The 20,019-nt window shown below is 53.1% G+C and overlaps 1 protein-coding gene across 3 annotated transcripts in view; it reads left to right on the top strand.

Moving 5' to 3' along the window:
• The first annotated feature begins 289 nt into the window (after positions 1–289).
• PDE2A (phosphodiesterase 2A) overlaps positions 290–20,019 on the top strand; it is a 102,829-nt gene continuing 83,099 nt past the window's right edge. For 2 of the 3 annotated variants that reach the window (XM_010334293.3, XM_039470775.2), the window contains exon 1: positions 2,993–3,079. Coding sequence is in view for 1 of the 3 variants with exons in the window: in XM_039470773.2 (XP_039326707.1) it covers positions 3,009–3,079 (71 nt within the window). In the remaining 2 variants the exon portion in view is untranslated. Of the gene's footprint in view, positions 3,080–20,019 lie in introns of all 3 variants that reach the window. The other variant, XM_039470773.2, reaches the window with a different exon arrangement.

The following is a 20,019-nucleotide window of genomic DNA, read 5'->3' on the forward strand; positions in this document are numbered from 1 at the left end:
GGGAGACAGAGGAGGGGCCGTCTGGAAGGTGGGAGGGAAACAGCCGCGCAGGACAGGGCGGGGGCGGGCGCTGAGAAGAAGCCGCCTTCTTCGGTAAAGTAGCTGAAGCCTGTGGAGCCTGCAGTTCTCTCAAGGCTTTGGGGGCAGCGCGGAGGCTGGATTCCAGAACTGCATCCTCCCTCCTCACATCCCACCTTCAGTTCCCCAGCTAACAAAAAACGGTGTCTATGGATCCCCGGCGGGGCGGGCCGGGCCGGGCCTGTGAACCCGGCTCTCACGGCTCAGCACCCTGGAGAGCGGCCTGCGGCGGGGGCGGGGCACTGCCGTCCGATCCCTTGGGCCTTTGGCTCCGGCTGGGAGCGGTCTTGCAGACTGGCAGTTGGCGAAGGAGGGAAGAACAGTCTTGGATTGTCTCCAGCTCTCTCCCCTTTATGCACCTCCGCCATCCTGGCACTGGCCCACAAGAGCCCCTGTCCCAGCATTTGGGGCTATTACTCTCTTGGTTCCATCAATTCGACGACTTCAGGGAAGGAGATGGGAGGGGAGGGACAACTATTTACTGGGAACTTTTCAGACATACCCAAAATCTCACAGCCTTTTGAGTTTGAAATTTGTGACCCCATACTTCAGATGAGAAAACTAAATTGAAGTTCAGAAAGGTAAACTACCTTGCGCAGGCATGTGGCAGAGCTGGGATCTAAGTTCCCGAGTGCCCATTAGCCCTTCTGAGTCCTGGATCTTGCATCTTGCATCTTGCCCCTGCAGACTGTCCACTTCCGGGTGGCTGTGGAGTCTGGTGTGGCACTGGGATGGGAAGGAGACCCTTCCTTCCACCTACTTGTTTGGGTGTATCACCAGGAGATTTCTGAGGATGAGGCCACCACCATTGTTTCTGGAGTGGGAGGGCAGAAAGGAGGCTGAGGGCCAGGTGAGACCTCCTTGCACCTTCACCCACCCACACCCAGGAGGCATCCTCCTTTGAACTCTTCTGACTCAGCTTCTTGCTACCAGCTTCCTTGGACCCTTAAGCGGGTTCCCAGGGCGTGAAGGGGAGCTTCGAGGGACCAGGACTGGCCATGGTGGAGGGCTGCAGCTTTCTGAGCCCAGAGAATGCCTTCCTACCTGGTAGGAATGGAGCAGGGAGGCCCCAGTGGTAGGTGAGGCAGAGGAGCAAGACACAAGTTCTGGGCTGGCTCAGCTGGTTTACAATCAGCCTGGGCCTCATTCCCTTTGAGAAAATGGTTTGCCCAGAGCTTTCAGATGTCTAAAATTCTATAATGCTTTCTGGGGCCACACTGGGAAGCAAAGCCTCCTTACATTTTCTTTCCTGACACTTCCCAGGCCGCGAGACAACAGCTTTCTGCAGCACCCAGCCTGGGCTGGCTGTCTGGAGAAGCTCCGTCATTTCTGGATTTGCCCCTCCAGCGTGCACCCCCCGTATTCTTCGGCATAGGTCAGGTTTCCATTCAGCCTCATAGACTTCTCTGCTTGGAGCCTGTTTTATGGGTTGGGGGTATTCTCTCCACAGCTCAGAGAGATGGGGTCGCTGCAGAGGGTTTTCTGTAGCTCTTTGGAATATACCCACTCTTCCAGAAATGCTTGCCAACCCCCAGCCCCACTAAGTCAGGGGGTCCCTCTGGGCTTCACAAACCCTGTGCTTTCTGTCACAGCCTGCAGGTCTCCCCTGCTCCCTCGCAGTCTGAGTGCTTCTCTGAGACAAGGGAAAGTGAGCCATGAAGTCAGCCACTGGTAGGCCAACGAATAAGTAAGTTAATGGTGAGGCCAGGATTTAAATCCCCATTTCCTGCCTCAAGGTATGGAACTTTCTCCTGTGTACAATAGTAGGTCTGCTGGGACAACTCCCTATCTGTCCTAGGGCCTAAAATGCCTCTATTTCATTAGGTTAAAGCTTTATCCCATGGAGCCCTCTTCAGAAGCAGAGTGGGGGTGCAGCAGGCTTTCCACCATGCCTATAGTCTGTGGGTAGCAAAGGCCAGTGGGGCAGGCTTTGGCCTAGGTGTCCACAGATCCTGGTAGAAATCCATGCTCACACATCAGCTCCGAGTCCCAGCTAAGCCGAGCCACCAAGAGGTGGCCCGGTGACAAGGCTCTGAGTCCAAAGGCCAGCTAAGCTGAGCCACCAAGAGGTGGTCCTGTGACAAGGCCCCTGAGTCTTCCATGGACCCAACTCCATGCTGGGGTGCACTCTAGGACATGATAGACACTGGGTGAGGGAGCCCAGAGGAGAGGGCAGCTAGCTGTGCATGGACGTCTGACCTCTCGGACTCAAGGAGGGCACAAGTGTGTCTCCTCATCCTGAAGGCTTTTGCGATGGGGCAGAAGAGGGTCTGGGTCTGCTGCTCCTCAAGTTTCCAGTCCCATCGTAGCCCATGAGGATTGTAAATCCCTCATCCTCACCCCTCTCTCCTCTGTCAGCCACTCCCCTCTCCCCATACCCTGCTCTCTTTCTATTTTTGCCTCTGATTTTTTTTTCCTTTTATGTCTTTGTTCCTCTGTGTGTGCGTATTTGCCTGTGCCTCTCTGATCTCTTTGTACTTCCATCTTGATCTCTGTGAGGCTCTGATCCCTCTCTCCTCTCCCTCTTCACGTGTTCCTCTCCCTCTTCCTGTCTCTGTTTGTCTCTCAGTCTCTGTGTGTGAGTCTTTTTTCCTCTCTCTCAGCCAGACTCTCTCTCTACCCCTCCCTCTCTCCCTCTCTGTCTGGGCCTCTCTCTGTTCCTCCTCCCTCCTCCCTCCCCCTTCTGCATTAACAGACCTGCTCCAACCTCCTCCCAGAGCCAGCCGAGCAGCAGAGGCAGTGGCAGCGGGAGAGGCGGGAGCAGCAGGGCAGCAGAGCTGGATTGGGGTCTTGAGTCCAGGCTGAGTGGGGGGCATCCCACTGCTCTTGGTCCCTGTGCCTGCTGGGGGTGCCCTGCCCAAAACTCCAGGCAGCGGGGACAGGGCGAGGTGCCACCTTAGTCTGGCTGGGGAGACGGACGATGAGGAGTGATGGGGCAGGCATGCGGCCACTCCATCCTCTGCAGGAGCCAGCAGTACCCGGCAGCGAGACCGGCTGAGCCGTGAGTATATAGTGAGGGGCTGGGGTGGTGAGCGGCTGTGAGAGGTGCCACAGACAGGGTCCTGGGAGTCCCTTCAAGGAGCTGGGATTGGCATGGAGCTGAGCCACGTGGAAGGATCGATCCTGCTCTTGGGCACCCCTCCTCCCCATGTTGTGGACTGCAGCCTGGGGCGGGGGCGGGATACCTCTGAGTAGGATGAGGGTGCCTAACGTCAATCTAGTAGGTGATGAGGCTGGCATCCTATGGAAGGGGCTGCTGGTTGGAGGAGGGGCTGGTAATCAACCTGAACCATCTCTTCAAGGGCTGAGGTGGGGTGTGGGGAGGGGGAGGTCTGCCAAGGAGTTGGGAGGAGCTCTCAGGGTTGTGATAGGCTGGTTCAGGACCCTGGAGAGGGAGAGCGTCTTGGCCCACCAAGGCTGTGTGTGTGAAGGAGGTGGGGAGGGGTAGAGATGGAGAAAATATGAATAAGAGTGGCCCTGGAGCAAGAGAGGGTCAGAGATAACTGCCCTCCATGGAATTGGGAGTTGGAGTTTAGGGACACCACTTTATGAAACTTTACCCCAAAGCATCTGTCCCAGGATAGGGTTCTACGGAGCCAGATGGAATGAGGTGCCAACCTCGTGTGTGTCCATGTGCAGGGGGGTACGTGTGCCAGTGAGTGGGGGCTCCATGGAGTCACCCCTCTACTAAGAGCTGCTGAGGTGGCAGGCAGGGCATGTGTGTTTGTGTGTATGTGTATACACATGTGGAGTGTAAGGGACACGTTGGGTGTAGAGGGGCCTGTGGAGCTCTAGAGTCCTTGATGTTTGGATACAAAACAGCCTGTCAGAGTTTGTGATCATCGCTGTGTGACTGGGAGTTTATTTGCATGTGTCTGAGTGTGAGTGCAGGTTGGTCTGCATATGTATGTAGGTGTGTCTATTAGGTTGTGTTTTTGTGTTATGTGTGCTGTGTCTGAAAAACAGAAAGAATCAATGTGCATTTTTATCTGTTCCATGTGTATTCATGTGCGTGTATTTGTTAGTGTGTGAATAATATTGTCGCTTGTGTGGGGGTGGATGTGGATGTGTGTATTAGCATAAGTGTTCTGGTGTGGGTGTGTGATCATGGTGCTAGTGCATATATTGGTACTTCTGTGGCTGGTGTGTGTGTATGTGTCTGTCTGTCTGTGTTATCTGAGTGTATGTGGGTGGCTGTTTTCTTCCCCTGATTGAGGACACAGCTGGGACACCGTGGCCCACTGAGGCAGGGCGGGGGTGGCTGAATGTATGACCACCTCTTTGAACTCAGGACAATTCATTCTACACCCTGTGGGAGAGATACAGAAAAGAAATAGACAATAATGACTCTTTCCCCTGGGACCTCTAAGCTTCATAGACATAAAATAACTGGAGAATAATTAAGTAGTAGAGATCAGGTCATGCTAACAGGTGGGGATGGGGTGGGAACCTCATAAGCAAAAGCTCTGGGCTGGGCTGGGCATGTCCTGGAGCAGTGAGGATGCCGTATAAAGAGAGTGGGGGGCAGGCAGGAGCCACATTCTGCAGAACTCTCAGCTCCAGGACTCTTAGGCTTTATCCAGAGAGCCCTGGAGAGCCCAGGAAGGTTTTATGCAAGGGAGAGACATGATCAGATTTGGGTTTTAGAAACGTGCCTTGGGCCAGGTATGGTGGCTCATGCCTGTAATCCCATCACTTTGGGAGGCTGAGGTAGGTGTTCACCTGAGGCAGGTGAACTCACTTGAGGCCAGGAGTTCGAGATGAGCCTGGCCAACATGGTGAAACCCTCTCTCTACTAAAAATACAATAAAATTTGCTGGGCGTGGTAGCACACGCCTGTAGTCCCAGCTACTCAGAAGACTGAGAAACGAGAATCACTTGAACTTGGGAGGTGGAGGTTGCAGTGAGCTGAGATTGCACCACTGCACTATAGCCTGGGGGTGACAGTGAGACCCTGTCTCAAAAAAAGGAAAAAGAAACCTGTCTTAGTGGCATTGTCCAGGTTGAACTGGAAGAGAGAGGAGGGGCCAGGAGGCTAGAGTGGGAGGCCAAGCCAGTACAGAGGTCAGTGAGTTCTGGGGCTTTTTAAGGACTTGGGAAGGGCTGGATAGATGAGAATAGGGAAGGGCTTGTCTAGGTGGCTCAGGCTTGGACTGGGTGGGGCTGTAGCGCAGACACCTCAATAAGTCAGGATCTCAGGAGGGAATAGGCTCTTGGAAGGCTCAGGAAAGATGGATGTGTGGGGGCTGAGGTAGTGGGAGAGATCTTTGTAGTGTTTCTAGCTAAGATGCAGGGGGCCAGAGATCATGGAGCCATCTCTTGCCAGGCAGGGAAACTGAGATTGTGGCTTCATCACCGTCCTCGGGCTGCAAGGCTGGGGCTGAAGCTCTTCATCAGACCCGACCCTCAATATCATTCTCCATCAGGCCCTGCCCGGAACCTCTTGGTTGCTGAGCTCGGTCAGCTTAGTGAGGGTTAATTATCTTTATGCTCCCTGCATGCCTCCCCCATTGCCCCTCCACCCACCGCAGTCATTCCCCCTGCCCACCGAGCAGCTCCTGCCACTCTTCCTGCTTCCCACTCCAGCCTCCTGTCCCCAGGGACTGCTGATGGCTTGGCTGGGATCTAGCCAAATGGTGGGTGGGGGGTGGGAAGAGCTCCCAGCAGCCCCCTCCCCTTGGTCTTAATGGACTGGGAGTCTCACCCTCAGCCATGCTGCTGTCAAGCCAGGCCTGTACTCCCCAGGCTTCTGCTGCTTGGGCCTATGAAATCTCCCTACTCAGCATGATTCCATTCCTGCATTTATTCAACCACTCAACAGGAACTTCTCAGTACCTGCTTGGTGCCTGCTTGGCTGATCGTTGGGGACACAGAGCAGACACTGACCGAGTCCCTGCTCTCAGGGAGTACCCAGTCTGATGAAGGAGAAAGAAGTGGAAATCTGCAGCCCCGCAGGGTGAGCAGCGCTATGTAGGAGGTGTGGGGCCCACAGTGAGCCCAGGCTTCAGAGGAAGGGACGTTTGAGCAGGACCTTGGAGGATGGGTAGGGATCGCCCAGACAGGGAAGAGCAGAAGGAACAGCCTGTGAAGGTGGGGAGGAAGGGCACAGGGCTGGGCACCCGACTCGGTGCGGCCTCCACATGGGAGGAGACGGTAAGGGCATCGGGGCCGTTTTCTAGCAGTTCCTTCGCTGCTATCTGTCCAGCCTGCCGTCTGCACAGCCCCAGAAACAGGGAGTTCAGCTCATCCCTCCTGGGCAGCCCTTTCCTAGTAGTGGTTATATCTGCCCTGGATCTTCTCTGCAAGGCCCGGCAACTCCAGGCTACCCAGCCTAGCCTATGTCCTGTCTCCACCCTGTGTCCCTGTCCTCTGAAACAGGGCCAGGCTGGGGCATAATGATCCGGGAGTGGCTAGAACACATCCTAGGCAGGGAGTGGGGGACATGGGCAGCCTTTATTAACAAAAAAACTGAGATGGGGACAGGCCCTGACTCCTCTCCAAAAATAATGACAAAGAAGCAGCCATGGTCAGATGAGGGAGGACAGACAGCAGGTGCAGAAGGGCTGTGAGTCTCTTGGCTTCATGAGAGGGGGCTGTGGGTATGAAGGGGAAAGTCTGAGGACAGGAGTGGGAATTGGAGGCAGAGGCACCGTTAGTCTTGGACCCTCCCATAGGTGAGTGACGGAAGTCATCCAGGGAGAGGGAACTAGGGAGGGGGATCAGGACTCATCATTCATTCAGCAGCCATTCGCTGGGCTGCTACCCTACCAAACATGACAGCCCTGGGGGAGATGGACAGAGCCAGCAACCACATGGCTGGAAACCCAGCGTCTTTCCTACCTGTGCCAGTGTCACAGGAAGGTATTTAGGAGGAGGGGCTGGCCTTATAAGGAAGACGTACTTCAGGCTGAATTGAGAGACAACACCAGGAAGAGGGAACAGCATGTGCAAAGGCCTTGAGGTGAGGGCGAGCATGATTTTGTTTACTCAGCACTATAGGAGTTCGAGTGGTCTAGGCATGAAGCGCCAGGCTGGGGGGAAGCACTGGGTCGTGGTGGAGCAGGAAAGGAGTGGGGAATTGAGGCTAGACTGTAGGAAGCACTTTCTACCATGAAAGTGTCTCCAACAGGCTTGATGCGTAGGCATCATTGTAAGTTTGCAACTTCTTGGTCTCTCCTGGTGCTCCTGACCAGGGCCTGCTGAGGGACCCAGCTTTGCTTGAGAAAGGGGTGTTCAGTGAACAAAAGAGGTCCTAGAAATGAGAGAAAGGCAGTGGCTAAAGAATGTGGGCCCATTCCAGAATGTGGCATGCAAACGAATGCAAAGCAATATGCAAATCAGCTGACTAGGGCTTGGCAGCTTTGGTTGGAAGAAACAAGCCATCACCCCCTCTTAGGCCAGCCTCTCACCCCCTCCACTCCAGCCCCCAGGACAGCCAGAACACCCTTGTCTGCTCCTTAGAGCGCCCCAGCTTTCCTGAGCCACAGATTGTGGCCTCCGGTGGGGGCCATGGGCTCCCTGTCAGCACCCTCATTCTCTCAGGAAGTCGATATATTTAGTAACAGGAATGTTTTCACACATTTATCTCCTATTGTTCAGCTGCTTGCTCCCTGGGAAAGGCCAGGTCCCCAGTGACGTGACCCATTTTTTGAAGTCCCTGAAGTCACCCTTCTCAGTGCCCTCCCTGAAAAACAGGAGGCAGCTGGGGCTTGGTGCAGCAGAAGAGATTTGAGTCAAATATCTAGGAGGACTTCCCAATAGTGTAGTTGCTGAGATGTGTAGACCCTGAATTTCTGGGCTTTCATTCTTTGGATGGTTGCCTTGGGCGCAGAGGAGGCTTTGAAGATAGAACAGAAAAGGTGGCAGACAGGCTTATGCTCAAATTTCAGCATACTGAAAGATGTACTGTTACTCTGTTGCTGTGTGGTCCTGGGCAAGTTACTTAACTTCTCTGAACCTCATGTGAATAGTAAGGTGGAGATAATTATCCTTTCTTGGCAGGATTGTGAAGAATCTGGAAGTGCAGAGGTTAGCCCCTGGCATGCAGCAGGTACTCACAAAGGTTAGCTACTGTCATTATGAACCACCCACGATCACCCACACTTTCAGAAATATTTAGTGGGGCCTGGAGGGGGAGAGACCAGAGCTAGGAGCCCAGGGGCTGTCATCATGTGGGAGGGACCAGGAAGCCTAAAACAGCTGTGGTTGTGGCTACGTTGAGAAGCACGAAGCTCTGTGGGAGGGACTGAGGCATCTCAGAGATGTGTGGCCACCCCTCTGGGTTATCCCGACTGGTCTGAGACCAATCCTCTGCGAATACAGTGGAAGAAAGGGCTTGGTGAAGAAGGGGTTAAGTCTGTGGCCACACCCATGCAGTCTGTGAGCCATTCTGGGAGCTGTAGTCTGGTGTGAATTTGCAGTAAGCACAGTTCGTACTGCCTCTTTTGATCCAAATCCACACCCTGCTGCCAAGGCTGGCTGAGGGCTGACCCTGGTGGGTGGTGGGCTATGTGGGGCCCAAAGGTGAAGCAGCATTGACCTCTTCCCTCAGGGACCCCCTGGCTTGCTATGTGTTGGGGGTGCAGGTGGGAGCAGAGATAAAAGGACTAAGCCATAATTACGACTTCTCATACATTCACACAGAAGTTTACAGCTTCCTGAGCACTGTTTCCACATCTATGATCTCATTTAATCCTCACCACAAAACCAAGAGACTGCTATTTTCTGGATGAAGAAACGGAGGATCCATGGGGGAAATCGCTTACCCCCAGGTATTCAGCCAGTGATGGTGGAGCCAGACCTGGAGCACAAGTCTGTCTGCTTCCAGAGCTCCTGCTCTTCCCATACCTTACTGTTCCAGATGGCAAACTAGGCCTTGAAGAACAGGCAAGATGTGGACAATTAAAGTTGAAGGTGAGACATCTCAGCAGAGGAGCAGCTGAGCACAGAGCTGTTGATTCCAGGCTGAAAGTTTGGACTTTGTATGGTGGTCCACCAGGGTCCACCCAATGGTTTTCTGATTAGAGTTGAGCTTTGAGAGAATTGATCTTACGGTCTGGGCTGAATTGATTGAACTGGAGAAACCAAAGTCAGCCTAAGGCTTCTAAATCCCATCCTTGGTGCACCCAACACTTTGCTCCTCTTCTCCCTCTGTGCTTCTTCTCAATTTCTTCCTCCTCTTCTCCTTCATTTCCCCCTCTTCTTTTAAGTAGTGACAATGTCTTGCTTGCTGGAGTGCAGTAATACCATAATAGCTCACTGCAGCCTCAAATTCCTGGGCTGAAGTGATCCTCCCACCTGGGCCTCCCAAAGTGCTAGGATTACAGGTGTGAGCCACTGCACCAAGCGGATCTTCTTTCTCTCCTACTCCTCTCTGCTTAGGCTGGGGAGTGATGACTTTTATACCATAGAGCTATGCTGTAATATCACACATCTCCAGAAGGGGGTGCTGTCATATATATAGTCCTTTCCTGCCTGAATCTTCCTTATGTTTGAAGGGCCGGTAGGAAAGAAGTGTCTGGACAAGCAGCAGAGAGGAAGGCTGGAGAGAAGGATAGCCCATTGTTTTCACCTCTACTGTGCCTAGGATGAGAGGGCCCTGCTGAAATGGCGTTGGGAGGAATGAAGGCTGAGGAGAGGCTGGACCCCACCCAGTAGGGACAGACATACTGAATTCAGTCAGAGGAAATTCTCTCCTCATGTTTCTGGGAAAGGCTAAGATTTGGAAATGGATTTAGAAACTGACATCGCAGTTGGGGTTTGGGTTTCTTTTGAGTCATGATTTGCTTGATACTGACATGTTAGGGATATTGCTTGGTTTATTCGTGTCTGCCTGTGTCTCTGTGTGTGTGTGTACTTGAATGTAAGCTTTCAGTTGCGCACGTGTGTATGCTGGTCTGAGAGGGTGAGAATGTGTGGATCAGTGTTCATGTAAAAGTGTGAACATACTCATGTGTCTGAGCATGTGAGTGCTCACAGGGTCTCACTCTCTCACCCAGAATGGAGTGCAGCAGTGCGATCTCAGCTCACTGCAACCTCTGCCTCCCAGGCTCAAGCAATTCTCCTGCCTCAGCCTCCTGAGTAGCTGGGATTACAGGTGTGCCCCACTACCACCCAGCTAATTTTTCTATTTTTAGTAGAAACAGGGTTTTACCATGTTGGCCAGGCTGGTCTCGAATCCTGACCTCAAATGATCCACCCGCCTTCGCCTCCCAAAGTACTGGGATTATAGGCACGAGCCACTGTGCCCAGCTGTGAGTGTTCATTTCTATGTGTGATTTTGGTAAATAGTTGTATGCATGTGAGTGTGGCTTGTGTGTACGTGAGTGTAGAGTGCCATGTACATATGTTTCAGTGAAACTGTGTTTCCTGTGTATACAAATATGTGTCTGTGAGCACAGGGATGAGGGAGTGTGTGTGTGTGCGTGTGTGTGTGTGTGTGAAGGTCCAGACGCCTGCTATGCTAACTGTTCAGGCCATGCCTCATGTCCAGCTACTCAGCACTTTTTCTCCTGGGTTCCGCCTTCCTGTAGGTAGAGACCCTTTAAGGGCTGGCCTTCCTTCAGGGAATTCTGGGCCAGAGTCAGGCTTTGTGTTCAGACTCAGGTTGGGCCAGCCAGGGTCCTAGGCTATTGGATGAAGCAGCTGGACATGGCTGGGAAGTGTCTAGGTTCCATTCTCCCCATGAACTTTTTATTTTTATTTTTTTTTGAGACGAAGTTTCGCTTTTCTTACCCAGGCTGGAGTGCAATGGCGCGATCTCAGCTCACTGCAACCTCCGCCTCCTGGGTTCAAGCAATTCTCCTGCCTCAGCTTCCTGAGTAGCTGGGACTACAGGTGTGCGCCACTATGCCCAGCTAATTTTTGTATTTTTAGTAGAGACGGGGTTTCACCATGTTGACCAGGGTGGTCTTGATCTCTTGACCTCATGATCCACCTGCCTTGGTCTCCCAAAGTGCTGGGATTATAGGCAGGAGCCACCGCGCCCAGCCCCCCAGGAACTCTTAATGGTCACACTTGAAGAGTTTCAGGGACTCCCAACACAGTCCTCTGGTACTGATGCAAATACTGAAGTCCAGAGAGGTGCAATGATTAACCCAAGGTCACTCAGGAGGACCTAGGGTGAGATGGCAGGGCTTGGAGCAGAGAGAGGAGTGTCTGACCTGGAAGGCTGCCCTCCCTCTGGCCCCTAGAGCAAGTGGGGAGCTCAGAGGAGAGCCAAGTCTGTGGTGTGAAGCCGCCTCCTGCACCTGGGTGTTTCCATGCCTCCTGGGACTCAGAGGCTGCCTTTGAAGTTTTTACCAGAGCTTCTGCATGCTGTGAGATTCCTCCCGGGGACGTGTGAAGTTGGCTGTTCATGGAGCATGGAAAGGAGCCCAGTGGTGAGGCGAGGCCAGGGGAGGGGCCTCTGGAAGCCTCAATTTCTTCTTTGTAGTAGGTGCTTTTCTTCTTTTTTTTAGGTTTCCACTGTTCTAACATTCAAGGCTTTCCCTATCATCTCTCTTTGAGCTCTTAGTACTGAGAGAGTGCTGGGGTTTGGGGCAGTCCTGGAGGCCCAGCTGGGCTCAGTGTGAGGGTGGCAGGGCAGTCCCTTAGGGAAAGGGCTACTTGGGAGAGAGGGATGAGCTTCCTGTCCTTAGTGGGGAGGCGTGAGCAGGGGCTGGACAGCCTGGTTAGCAAGGCTGTACATGAATGCCTGCCCTAGCAAAGAGGCTGGTTGCAGATTCTGAGTCTCTTCAAGCTGTAGCTGCCATAGGGGGCGGCAAAGAACGTGCTTCAGCTCTGTTGGGCCTGGGGAGGATTGAGTCCCCAGAGGGTTCTTGGTGTCCTGGGCAGTGGAAGGTACAAGGTTAGACTGGGCAGATGGAAGCAGAGAGATCCCATTCCCTGGGGAACTGAAGGGAAATTTGTCTTCTGGAGGTTTGAGGCTGAGGCAGGGGCTGGATGGGAGGATACTCTGGGGTGGAGTGGGGGTGCGATGAGGAGGACTGGGCAAGTCCAAGGCAGCTCTGTTTGGAGCAGGGAGGCATGTCCTGAATCACATGGGGTTCTAGGGTGGGAGGCTCATGGCTGTGTGGCTCAAACATGGGTTCTGACTGGGGCAGAGGAGAGTCTTCCTGGGGTTGGGGTCTGGGCAGGAATTGGGGTAGAAGAGGAGAGAAATGGCAGCCGGGTACCACCCCCTTCCCAGGTCAGGTAATTTGTAGTTATCTAAAAACCCTCAGTGGGCCGGGTGTGGTGGCTCAAGCCTGTAATCCCAGCACTTTGGGAGGCTGAGGCGGGTGGATCACCTGAGGTCGGGAGTTCAAGACCAGCCTGGCCAACATGGAGAACCCTCGTCTCTATTAAAAATACAGAATTAGCTGGGCTGGGTGGCGCATGCCTGTAATCCCAGCTACTCAGGAGGCTGAGGCAGGAGAATCACTTGAACCTGGAAGGTGGAGATTGTGGTGAGCCGAGATCATGCCATTGCACTCCAGGCTGGGCAACAAGAGTGAAACTCCATCTCAAAAAAGAAACAAAAAACAAACAAACAAAAAACCCCAAAACTCAGTGGGGTGGGATCTGGGGTCCAGAGAGAGAGAACAAATATTTACAGAGTGACCTTTATGTTTTAAAAATTACCTTGTTTAATCACCTCTTTAAACAATCCTTCAAGGGGCTAACCCTATTTTGTAGAAGAGAAAAAGATGACACACTTAAATGGTTTAACTGAAGGCAATTAGTGAAGCAACTATTACAGAGATAGGGAAGGCTTAAGGGAACTAGCAGGACATGTCAGGGTACTCAGGACTGGCATCCAAGGTGCCTGGAGGGCAAGGAGAGTTCTGCAGCTCCATGAGCCGGAGCCCTGGAGATGGGGCTGCCCTGCAAGAGCTGTGGCCACAGCCACTGCTTGTCAAAGGAGGCAGGTGGGGAGGGGGTGGATGCCCCCAGTGAGCCTGCATGCTGCTCACCCTTTGCTATCCTGCTAGCACCCTGACCCTCATTGGCAGAATTCATCTGGATGCCAGGGGACAAGGGAGCCCTGGATGAAGCTGCCACTTAGAAGTCAGCTTCTGGGGCACATAGGGTGGAGATTGGAAGTGGAGGGACAAATAGATGATGGGAAACTGAAGAACAGAGAGGTTGTGGACTTGCCCAAGATCACACAGCTTGGTGGTGTCAGAATTTGAACCAGAAGCCAGGCCCTTCCTCTGAACACTCACTTTGTTTTTGTTTGAGAGGCAGAGTCTCTCTATCACCCAGGCCGGAGTGCAGTGGTGCCATCTCGGCTCACTGCAACCTCCACTTCCTGGGTTCAAGTGATTCTCCTGCCTCATCCTCCCAAGTAGCTGGGATTACGGGTGCCCACCAGCACACCTGGCTAATTTTTGTATTTTTAGTAGAGATGGTTTCACCATGTTGGCCAGGCTGATCTCAAACTCCTAACCTCAGGTGATCTGCCCGCCTCACCTCCCAAAGTGCTGGGATTACAGGCGTGAGCCACCGCACCTGGCCCAAACACTCACTCTGTCACATATACTGAGGTCTCTTGAGTGGACCCTCATGCACGTTATCCGCTCTCCAGCTAAGAGCAGCTTCCTGCCGTGGCCACCCTGCTCCGTATCTGGGCAGCACAGGGGCTGCTAAAGAATGCCATTCTCAGGACACAGTGTCCCCAGGAGCCCCCCAAAGCCACCTGCTCATTCATTTCAACTGGCCTCAAGGGTGCTTGGTATGCCCTGCCTGTGCTTGTCATTCTGGCCATGGAGATGGACCTGACAGCCCTTGCCCTCCGCTTGGTTAGGACAGGCACACCCAGATGCAGGCAGTCAACTTTGTGGGGTGAGTGCTGGGACCTCTGGTGAGGACCCTTCCTGAGGAGGCGATGCTGGGTCTTAGCCTTAAAGAACAAGTGCAAGTTTTCCAGGTGGAGGGGAGGAAAGGTATTCCAGGCAAAAAGCTCCGAGAGAGCAAAGGTGTGAGCAGCAAGAAGTCAAAAGAGTGGCAGGTCCAGGGTTCCTGGGCTGGAGGAAGGGCCTGGCAGTGGAGAGGAAGGGAGTAAAGGCCCAGCTCACAAAAGGAAGCAGAGGAAGGTTTAAGCAGGGTCAGGCCATGGTGAGCTTTGGGGTTAGGAAGCTCCAAATGACGGGTGAATTAGGGGGGTTAGCCCCAGGTGAGAGACAGTATTGGGGGTGGCTGAGGACATGTGAGTTGCATAGATGGGCAAGAGGAGTGACAGCTGCTACCTCCCGGCTCACCTGCCTGAGCTATGGCCCTAGTTCCTCAGAGTCTGCCCACCAGTGCAGGTGTGTGGCAGCTCTAGACCCCCCTCTAGGGACATCCCTTCCTGCCTCATGCTGCCTATGGCTTCCACTCTCCAGAGCACCCATAAGCTACCCGCTCAGACACGGGCCTCCCAAAGCAAACCTATATCACTGCTGCCTCAACTCTTGATAACACTATGACCCCTCCACTGCCAAATCTGATAAAAGACCTCCCTTTGAAGACGTTCCTCCTGGAGTCAGATCTCAGTCCTTCTTGCTGTCCAGAGCCTGGGCCTTGAGTCTCTGGAGCTAAGTCAGTGAGGGCAGTCCCCTTATGGTGCTGGGAGTTTAGGGACCTTGGCCCAGCCAACTCAGCGCTCTTGTGTCAGCCTCTCCGGGCCTGGTCAGCAGACTCATCTTCAGTGCTGATTAGCGTCTCCCGTGCAGCTTTCTGCCCCTCTGTAAGTGCTTGACAATCATTAGGTGCTACTGGGGGCAACCGGATCCAGCTCTAGCACCATCCTGCTCCAGCAGCCTGAGATAAGGGACCTGGCCACAAACACGACACCCCGAAACCCAGACACAATCTAGGCCAGGCGTCCCCAAACTTTTTACACAGGGGGCCAGTTCACTGTCCCTCAGACCATTGGAGGGCCGCCACATACTGTGCTCCTCTCACTGACCACCAGTGAAAGAGGTGCCCCTTCCTGAAGTGCGGCAGGGGGCTGGATAAATGGCCTCAGGGGGCCACATGCGGCCCGCGGGCCGTAGTTTGGGGACGCCTGATCTAGGCATAGGGACTCAAACACCAACATAAATATAGAGAGGAAATATCCATTAACACAGAAGAAGTCCCCACACCAAGAAGCAGACCATAGCACAGACAGACCCACAGTACACACACAACACAGACACCAACAGATGCTGAAAAGCAGACACAAGATCATTCCAAAAAGTGACCTAGAAACAGAACAAACAGGAACACCAATGCACACGACACAGGCATACACATCCAGATATGCAACACAGGTACGACTCAGCACACATGCAGCGCACCCCAGGGAAGCAGTCGCACTTGGCATATTCACAGATGCCAAGATGGCCAGACCAAGCCGCCTGTGATTCCCCACCCGTGCATTGTCTCTCACCTCTAGGCTGCCACCATACTCACTAACCTTGGAGTGCTTCCTGCCACGTGGCATCACTGACTGTATTCCAGTGAGTTTCTGTCAAGTTTTGGAATGTATTTTGCCTGTGCTTAGTGAGGTGGTGACTGTGGGTGTGAGTGGGTGATTAGAGCCAAAACCTCCAAAAACTGTACAGAGACAAATTTGAGGGGAAATGAATTAGAAATGGCTGTGAGGAGCCCCAGCTTCTCAGGGCCTCAGAAGATATTGATTGATTGATTGAGAGAGACAGAGTCTTGCTCTGTTGCCCAGGCTGGAGGGCAGTGCCATGATCCTGGTCCACTGCAACTTCACCTCCCAGATTCAAGTGATTCTCTTGCCTCAGCCTCTTGCTAGCTGGGATTACAGGTGCACATCACCATGCCTGGCTAATTTTTGTATTTTTAGTGACGAGATTTCACCATATTGGTTGGGCTGGTCTCGAACTCCTGACCTCAGGTAATCCTCCTGCCTTGGCATCCCAAAATGCTGGGATTACAGGCGTGAGCCACTGCGCCTCACCTCAGAAGACGTTTAAACCCACAGAAACGACACCGCCGGATGCCCTCTGCCTCATTTTCTCAGACCCTGCCTGATTTCTTTTGTTTCTTCCAGGCTTGCCACCTGACCCAGTTCCCTCCTTCCCTGAGCCAGCCTTGCCCCTTGCCACCTCTCTGAGCTCACACATGCTCACTCACCTCTGCTTGGCTGTGCCCTGCCCCTACTTCTAAGCCCAGTGAAATCCTTGTTACTGGGTGCGCCAGCCGTGCCTGCGTCCTAACCCATGCCACTGAGGATTGTGAAGGGAGGTAGTGGAGCGACATGCTTGGGAGCGCAAGCATTGAAGACTGTCTCTTGGTTCAGATCTCTGCGCCTCTACTTCTTAGCTGCAGGACTGTGCAAGTTCTGCCACCTTTGTTCCCTCATCTGTAGAGAGGAGAGGATAATAGAGCCCACCTCATTAGGGCTGCCTCGAGGATTAAATGAGACACAGTGGGTAATATACCTGGATCCCTCTCCAGGTGTCCTGAGAGCAAGGAGAGAGCTAATGAGATCAAGGATGTGCAAATGCACCCAGAAAGTTCCTAGTGGGCCTTGCTAATTGGCACTCAGTGAAACAAACACCTCCTGTGTGAGCACCTACTACGTGCCTCCATAACTGGCCCTGTGCCCCGCCCTCCTCAGTTTCTGCGTGGCTGACAGTTCTGCACAGCTGTGCCTCCTGTGGGGGCTCAGAAGGTGGGAATGTGATTACTTTTTCAAAATTTATTATTGAGGCATAATTTACATACAATAAAATCCATTTAAAGTGTATAATAAGCTTTGATAAATACATATACAGTCATGTAACCATCATGGCAATTAAGAATATTTTAATCCCCACAACTTTCCTTGTGCCCTTTGTAGTCAGTGTCTTTGAGGGGGACTTCTTTTTTGTTTGAGACAGAGTCTCACTCTGTAGCCCCGGCTGCAGTGCAGTGGTGCGGTCTCGGCTCACTGCAACCTCCGCCTCCCAGGTTCAAACAATTTTCCTGCCTCAGCCTCCTGAATAGCTGTGGAACTAGAGGCACACGACACCAGGTCTGGCTAGTTTTTTTGTATTTTAGTAGAGACATGGTTTCACCGTGTTACCCAGGCTGGTCGAGAACTCCTGAGCTCAGGCAATCTGCCCGCCTCGGCCTCCTAAAGTGCTGGGATTATAGGCGTGAGCCACCTTGCCCTGCCAAGAGGGACTTCTTACAGGAGTGTGAGAGGTACTGGGTTTTCCTTGAGCTTAAAACCTGGGCATATGGAGTGGGGGTGCCTCCGACATGCTAGAAGTTGCCTGGGAACTGCTGCTCACCTTCTCTGGGCCTTGGTTCCTGGCAGAGGCAGTGCAGCCAGGCAAGGGGAAGAGGTGCTCAGGCCTTGGTCTCCCAAGGGCAAGCCTTGGATATGAGGGCTGGATTGGCTGGAAGTGGTGGTTTCAGAAACCCAGAGAGTGGGTGACGGGGTAGAGAGGTGGTGTTTCCACAAACCTGCCCCTCCTTTGACGAGGTGGGCCCTGTGGTCCCGGTGGAAATGACCATACATTGTCCAGAGTGTAGCAGGGGCTGGCCAAGATGATCCACTCCTCTCCCTGTCCTTCCCCCACCAGGGGCCATAAACCCCACTCTCTGGATGAACAATTCCCTGAAAAGAAGGGGGTCACTTTTGTTCACCAGTTCTAGAACCAAATATTAAAGCAATTATGTAACTAGCAATAAATTACTTAAAGTAGTGACTCACTCAGCTTAATTAGAGCGCTAGCAGGGAAGGATTAAGGTATTTTTAGAGCACACACCTCACTCTCTCCTGTGGGGGAGGCCTCTGTGCAAGGTGGGGGTGGAAAAAAGGCTGGGAACTCATGGGAGCACCCCAGGTGTCTGCGAGGAGATGGAAGCTGATCTTCTGCCCCGCTGAGGTCGTCAGGAAGAAAGGCCACGTCCGAGCTGCAGCAGGAGGGGTTCGGATCAGACCCGACAACATTTCCCAGTGGTGCTTATTGGAGAACTGGGACGGCAACACTGGACTGTAAACTCTGTGAGGGCAGGGATTAGGTCTGCGATCGACTCCTCCCCCAGGAGCAGACCAAGAATGAGATATGGGAGTCAGACACAGCTGGGTGTGACTCCTGCCTTTGCGGGTTACCAGCATGGGGGCTTGGGCAGGTTCCTTTACCACCCTAGCTTTGCTATCTCCTCCACTATAAATATATCCACCCGCATGTGTCTTGTAAAGATTGAGTGGGCTCAACTGTGCAAAGAAAGACTTAGTGCTCAGCTGGGCACAGTGGCTCACACCTGTAATCCCAGTACTTTGAGGGGCTGAGGTGTATCGCTTCAGCCCAGTAGATTTGAGACCAGCCTGGGCAACACAGGGAGACCCTGTCTCTAAAAAAAAAACTTAACAAGACTCAGTCCTGACTCTACTAGACCAAAAACCCCACAAAGGCAGGGATTAGGTTTGGTTTCTGTTGTTCACTGTCATATCCCAAGCTTCACTGATAGAACTGCACATAGTAGGTGTTCAGTAAATGCTTTGTTGTGTGACTGCATATTAATTTTGTTCCCATTCTCCTGTTCCAAAAAAAGTTACTTTTCCTGAGGTTGTAAGTGAAGAAAATAGGCAGTGTGGGCCAGGTGTGGTGGCTCATGCCTATAATCCCTAGCACATTGAGAGGCTGAGGCGGGAGGATCACTTGAGGCCAGGAGTTCAAGACCAGACTGGATAACTTAGTGAGACCCCCCATCTCTACTTAAAGAAGTTTTTTTAAAAGAAAAAAATAGTGTGTGGTGGGGGGGTGGGTGGGAGAGGTTGTGGGGGGTGCCTCACAGGTAGGAGTCTGGCATTCCTCCTCCAGGCTGAGGAGCTGATGACTTCCAGGGAAAGGCCTGGGAGGAATCAGAACCACAGACAGCTCCAGCCTGTTTGGATGAGGGTGGTCTTCTGGTTGCCAGGAGGGTAGCTATGTGGGAAGATCCGCTGGTGGTTCCTCCACAGCCTGGGGTGGGAGGAGGAGGAGCCCCCAGCCCAATCCGATGGGGAGACGAGAACCCTCACCCACCATTGCTGGCAGTTCAGAGAAGGCAGTGATAAGTCAGGGTGGGGCATCTTGAAGGCTTCCCAGAGGAGGCAATAGGATTGGCTGTGAGTATTTAGGTGGAGAGGACATCTGGCATCCGTAAAATGGAGTAATGATTCTGACCCTGCAGGTTTTCTGGGAGGATTGAATGAGTTACATTTTAAAGATGCCTGGTATGGCCAGGCGCAGTGGCTCACGCCTGTAATCCCAGCACTTCTTTGCCTGGGAGGCTGAGACAGTCAGATCACGAGGTCAGGAGTTTGAGACCAGCCTGGCCAACATGGTGAAACCTCGCCTCTACTAAAAATACAAAAATTAGCTGGGCATGATGGTGTGTGCAACTGTAATCCCAGCTATTTTGGAGGCTGAGGCAGGACAATCACTTGAACCTGGGAGGCGGAGGATGCAGTGAGCCGAGATTGTGCCACTGCACTCCAGCCTGGATGACAGAGCAAGCCTCCAGCTAAAAAAAAATAAAAAAAATGCCTAGTACATGCCTGCCAGGAGGAGGCACAACATATGAACTCCCTTCCCCTTCCCTCCACCCCTCCTCAGCTCCTGTAACATCAGGAGGGACATGCCCTGCCCTGCTCACAGCGGCTGGGGTGGGAGGCTCCCATCATGGCCTTCACTGAGTCCGCCTCTGCAGTTGGGCCTAGCTGGACACACAGTAGGTGCACACAATAGATGGGGGCAGGTCTGTGCTTCTTACCATGGTGTTGGGAGGCTGAGGGAATGGCACAGCTGGATTGGGGTGATGGAGTTCAATCCCTGCTCCTCCCCCAGGCCCAAGACCCCAAGACGCCTGAGCCCAGTGGCCGCTCTGATCAGCTCTGACCAGTTCTTCTCACACCTCATAGGCCTCCCAGGGTTCAGGTGATGAATTCATGATGACAGCATCCAGCATTGCTATGACGACCAT

This window comes from Saimiri boliviensis, chromosome 6 (assembly GCF_048565385.1).
Source record: "Saimiri boliviensis isolate mSaiBol1 chromosome 6, mSaiBol1.pri, whole genome shotgun sequence".
Lineage (NCBI taxonomy): Eukaryota > Metazoa > Chordata > Mammalia > Primates > Cebidae > Saimiri > Saimiri boliviensis.